This window comes from Lolium perenne, chromosome 7, assembly GCF_019359855.2.
Source record: "Lolium perenne isolate Kyuss_39 chromosome 7, Kyuss_2.0, whole genome shotgun sequence".
NCBI lineage: Eukaryota > Viridiplantae > Streptophyta > Magnoliopsida > Poales > Poaceae > Lolium > Lolium perenne.
This window is the reverse complement of record NC_067250.2, coordinates 316,540,131-316,546,071: the sequence shown is the minus strand read 5'-3', so window position 1 is coordinate 316,546,071 and position 5,941 is coordinate 316,540,131. Positions and strand designations below refer to the sequence as shown.

General features: G+C 44.4%; 1 protein-coding gene across 1 annotated transcript; it reads right to left on the bottom strand.

The window, feature by feature from the left end:
• Window positions 1–350: 350 nt before the first annotated feature.
• On the bottom strand, window positions 351–2,452 carry LOC127317608 (acetyl transferase GW6a). Its single transcript, XM_051348174.2, has 3 exons — window positions 2,119–2,452; window positions 1,685–1,878; window positions 351–1,488 (listed from the first exon to the last, which is right to left on the bottom strand). The coding sequence occupies exons 1-3, from the start codon at window positions 2,371–2,373 to the stop codon at window positions 615–617; spliced, it is 1,323 nt and encodes a 440-aa protein (XP_051204134.1). The 5' UTR covers window positions 2,374–2,452; the 3' UTR covers window positions 351–614.
• Window positions 2,453–5,941: the final 3,489 nt, after the last annotated feature.

Here is a 5,941-nt window from a genome sequence, read left to right as displayed (position 1 = left end):
CATTCATATGTTAACTGAGCAAGTATCACTAATCTTCTGCCGTATCCTGTTTTTCTCCAACTGTAAATAACAACATGAGTACTAAATAAATGGATTCTCTATTTCTTGCCGATTACTAGGGCAACTATGCAAGGCAGCATTGTTCTTATATATGCAAGATAGTTCTTCTTATTGGCTCATCGCGAGCTGTTTACGAATTCTTATCGCTTACTTGCATCTGCTCCAAGAATATGGCAAGAGCATAAACTTCACATTAAACCCAAAAAAAGTATGCGAAATGCATTTGGAATTTTTTTTTTTTGGGGGCTGGGATTCAGAGATGAACAAATACTGATTGACTCCTGACTTCATAAACTAGGTAGGTTGTAATGCATTGCGGTTTCTCACTTCAGGAGCAAACTAAAGTTAAGCTAATGGCGATGTTTTTTCTAGTACTAAAATTGGGGGAGTTGATACAGCAAGTGGCAAGGCAGGTAATTGCCGCTGCAGTACCAAGTGTTGTGTACATTTCCGTCAAAATTGGGCAGAGACGAGGTGATGGCGGCTTTAGCCTCTGCCTACTCCTGCCTGCGCCGCCGTGCATGGCAATGGCATTGCAATGGCGACGTCAGAACTCAGAACTCGCGGGGGTCCACGAAAAGCACACTACCCGGCGGAGCAGGCGCCGCCCAGTCGTCGTCGTCGGAGGGGTCAGCATTGCCATCGCTGAGATTCTTGATGCACCAGACGTCCTCGTCGCAGGAGAAGCGGCGCCAGCTTGGGACAGCGGCGGCGGCGAGGTCGCCGGGGGCGAGGTCTGCGGCCACGACGGCGCAGGCGGGGTTCTTGCGCGCCACGTTGTGCGCGTGGCGGCATAGCGTGCGGAGCAGGGCGGGGCCCGCCGGCCCGGACATGCGGACGCCGTAGAGGAGGTAGGCGCCGAAGGGACGGAAGATGTCCGGCACGGAGGGCACGCGCATCCACGGCGCGGCGCGGTCCAGCGCACGGACCGCGGCGAGGGAGTGCCGGAGCAGCGCTGGCGCGCCGCCCACGCGCATGCTGAGCGAGCGGGTGGAGTCCCACACGCTGAGCACGGCGAACGACGGCTGCTCCGCGTCGGTGGTTGCGGCGCCGGTGGTGGCCGTGTGGTGGTCGGAGCCCTCGATGGCGACGAAGGTGCCGAGCGTGAGCTTGTGGGCGAGGAGCGCCGGCATGTCGGCGGGAAGGAACTCAGTGTCCTGCGGCGGGAGCAGGCGCGCGTAGGCGGCCGCGGCGAGCGCCGGCTGCAGCTGGAACACGCGGTGGTGGCGCTTGAGCGGCAGACGGCGCGCGTGCACGGGGCGCCCCAGGAGCACCGGCCGGCGGAACGGCGCGTAGCCGAACCGGCCGGCGAAGAGCGCCAGCGACGCCTTGTTGGACACCGTCGTCGCCATGGTCGCGTGCGCAGCCCCGTGCGCCCGCGACCACTCTTCCGCCGCCCGCACCAGCGTCGTCCCGATGCCCAGACGCCTGCCAAGAAAAGCAAAAAAGAACGCGTCAGCTCGCCATTGCCCGAAGAAGAATCTTTACCGGTGGTGATTAGGCGAGAGGAGAAAGCACATTTGGAAGCAAGCAGGGAAGGGAAGAAATGGCATTTAGGCTGCGCATTGTGCGTGCGTGTCGCCATGGTCGTGTCAAAATGAGGAAAAAAAGTGAATTGCCGTACCTGTGGTAGGGAGAAACCCTCAGGCCGAGAAGAAAGGCGACCTTCACGTACGGTTGCTGCTGTGTAGGCGAGACCGACGACGGCGACGACGACGACGACGACGAGGTGTTCTTGCTGCTGCTGGTGCTTCCTCGGCTCACCATCTTGGTGCAGGCCTTGATGACCCCGACCATCTTCTCCCCGCACTCAGCAACCTACACAAAGATATATAATAAATCCATTAATTACATACTAATTTCAGTTTAAGTTGCATGCACATCGATCACAAGCAAATTACACGCACAATCATTAGCGGTAGTAAGGAATGTCTGCATTAATCTATTGGATCATCGATCCAACACATGAAACATGATAAGCCTAGAGTGCTAATTATTTTGTTTGCTGGTTCACGTTAGCTTCACTTGGTAGGACTAATTAAGTTTCTTATTATTTACCAGCATGACATGCTCCGGGGCGTGACGGACACGGGCCAGCGGGTCGCCGATCTGCTCGACGCACAGCGACATGCACTCCCTCTTCTTCTTCTTGCTCTTCTTCGCGCTGTCGGCCGCTGCGGATCCCTGGTCGCCGGAGATGCCGACCTGGCACTGTCGCTCGAGCTCCTCCACCGCCGGCAGGTCCCTCTCCATGTCAAGCTCCCTCACCGTGACGGGCATCGCGATCCTCTCCACACCCACCTTCTCTACCATCTTAAACAAGCTACAGCTCTCTCTTGCTTGCTTGTCACTGCTCAATTGTCTAGCTAGCTTATGCTACTACTGGAACTCGGTGCTGCTTCTTCTTCTCCGGTGAGAAGGGCGTGGCGCCATTTATATAAGGTGAGATGTGTGGGGCGGCAGAGAAAAAATAAGGTGCCATCGAAGATATGCAAAGGAGGGCGAGAAAAAAAAAATGGCGACCATTTAATACTACCTGAATTTGGCTACTCTCACGCCCACTTTGTACTCTCTTCTCTATTGACATTTCATTGTTCTATAATTTTGTTTCGCGCTATTTTACTGGAGATGTTACCAAGTATCTTTTTTTTTTCGAAACGGAGGGAAGCCTCTGGTCTGTGCACTGATAGAAATTGTTTATTTAGAAGAAAAATATGCAAATTATGTGAAGATATACAAGAAGTACCCCGGTAAAATCATTTACCCACGGACGTGCCCCTGTTCTGAATAAGCTCTAGTGGGCAAAAGAGATAAAGGCACAAAAGTTTTATAATAGGCACAAGAGTTATAAATTAATTAATTTTTCACAAAAAAAATAACTCATAAAACATTATTAGTACTCCCTCTTCCAGAAAAAATATGTGTACGTCCCATTTTTTACATGGATACTAGGACTTTCCTCATATATGAAATTCAAACATTAACACAATCTTTAAGCTACCCTTTTTCATTGGTCATTGCATTGTTTTTTGTTGTATCCCTATATCCAATCCCATCACCAAAGCCATTCAGGCACGGGAAATCGAGATTGAAATTTTGTTGGGGCTTATTACGAAATCATAAAAACTAGCATGCCTATTTTTGAAGAAAAGAGTATATAGGTATATATGGTCATGTTTAGGGAGCCGGCCGTTTTGTCTCAGCACATGCCCCCCATTATGGATATTTTGAAATTTTATTTTTCCCAGGAATATGGTTTTGTAAGAATGTACATTTTTGCGTCTTCTACATAGCCTAAAATATTTTACCGGAGACGTTACCTTCCGCCAGGTAACAGGTAATGTCTCCAGTAAAAGATGGAACTTCGTATAACGTTATCCTTTTTTATCTTCGCCTGCTTCGGTTCACCAGTGTATCTATACCCCCTACCATCATCAAAGCCATGCATGCATGGCTAACAACTGGAGATTGGGATGGCAAAAAAAGTTAAGGCTGCTTATCACAAAATCATAAAGCTAATATACATATTACCAAAGGAAGGAGCATACAGGTATATATGGTCATGTTTAGGAACGTGCCGTGTTGTTTCAAAGGAGTGGGCTGATGCTACTATCACGGAAAACACATTTTAAATGTTTAAAACATTTTCCAAAAATATGTTTTTGTAAGAATGTACATGTTTGTGTCTTTTACATATCATGAAATATTTTACTCGAGACATTACCTTCCAACGGTTAGTGTATCTTGTGTAAAAGATGCATCCTCGTATGATTAACCCCTAAAACTACCTAGCTTGTTTCTACGAGTTACAAACAACTAATTGTAAAACATAAAAGATTGTTAATGCTCCCTTTCTTCCGAAAAAATAACGTACGTCTCTCGTCCAAACTTTGCACTCTCTTTTTGATCAGCGGCTGAATCGGTTTTCTGTTGTTTCCCTATCCCCTCGCATCATCAATGACATCCATTCATGGGTAACAGTGGGAATTTGGTATGTGAAGAAGTAAGTGGCTTATTATGAAATCATAATAAACAAAAATTTCCAATTTTCGAAGGAAGAAGTATATAGGTTATGTTTAGGGATTTGCCATTTTGTCTCGTAGGAGCAAGCGCTCCCATTATGAAAAAAATATTCTAAAATGTTTAAGATTTTTTTTAAAAAAAATTATGTTCATGTAAGAAATTACATGTTTGTGTCTTTCACATATATCTTGACATTTTTTGTGGTAAATAACATATATAGTGTGGTAGTTAAAAGGACAAAAATATCTCGTGAATAGTCATTTTGTGGCACAAAAAAAAAAATCTTTTTTACGCATATCGTAATTTTTTTTTTCCACAAACCTTATATGCAACGATGTAAAGAATATGTAGATGTACACACGAGACTATTTTCAAATGTTTTTTACACTTCAAAATGTGTTTTCCACGGGCCTTTAGTCGCGGTTCGTAAGCAACCGCGACTAGGGGGGGGGGGGGGGGGGGGGGCTTTAGTCCCGCATATTTAATCCCGGTTGCGCAACCGGTATTAATGGAGGTTGCGAACCGCGACTAATGGACCTTTTTCCACCAGTGTGGATTTCCGTATGGTTTACTTAGTTTCACACATCTTCCCCCCCCCAACCGAAGTTTGAATTGATGTAGAGAAATGGTGCCTGATTTGTGGCCAGTGAGACCATGGCTCCGTGATTACTAGTACTAATAACTTGTCCTACCTAGTCAGACAACGATGTTGGGCACAGTTAACAAAGGCACAATCAACCTTAAGCTAACTAATCTTGTACTACTAACGTAGTACTTTTTTAAAGGAGTAGTTAACATACCAGCCTCGTTTAAACAAGTACTATAAGATTCTGATCAAAATGTGTAAGCGAAGCTCACTTTTATTATTGTTAATTAAATCTTTCAACTTAGATTATTGCATACAGTAAGGCGATGCAAACTAGGATAGATAGGGCAGAACCAATCTGATTCTAGGGCATCCAAACATATATTCCATGCCAAGTAGTTCTGGATATGTGATCGGTTGCAGCACCCTTCGTATGATCAAATTAATTAATAGACTAGCGGCCTAAAAACTTGCCCATACCATCTTAGATGTCAGATAGAATGATGATGAGTTAAAAGAGAGAGAGAGAGAGAGAGAGAGAGAGAGAGAGAGAGAGAGAGAGAGAGAGAGAGGGAGAGAGAGAGAGAGAGAGAGAGAGAAACACATTTTTTTTCTTGTCTTCTCTTAACTACTAGGAGATGTTCTCCCGGTATGAAAAAAATAAGGCAATTTCCCCCTTGTACAATATGTCTTATCACAATAACATATTTATTGTTCAATTATAAATACACCATAAATTTAGGAGCATAAAATATCAAATGTTAAGATACTTAAGAGATATGCTCCATGTACACTATGTTTTTTTTGTCTTCTCTATATTACCGTGGAATAAGTAAGAAAAGATTGTGGATTCATTGATGTAATAATGGAATATTTAGTAAAAATATGAACTTATCAAAAATATGGTTTGCTCAGGTAAAAATTCATGCCTTGCATGATACCATTCATAATTACATCATTCTTCTAAAATAAATGGCGTTATAAACCATACAGAGACTTCTCTAACTTACACGTGCTATTTGTATATGAAGAAAATGTTGAGATTGATCAAATGTTGCAGAAGAAATCATGTCCAAGTCGTAATGTATTAATTTCAAAATGGAGTGAATTATAAGCATGTAGAATTTCTGATTTCTTTTCACATTGTGACCTATACTCCCTTTGTTTATAAATATCGACTTCTAGAAAGCATGCAATTAAATTTATTTTACCTAAGAATTAATTTACTTTATAAGTTGAAATAGTATCGTTAGATTGTTCATGCAAAACCTT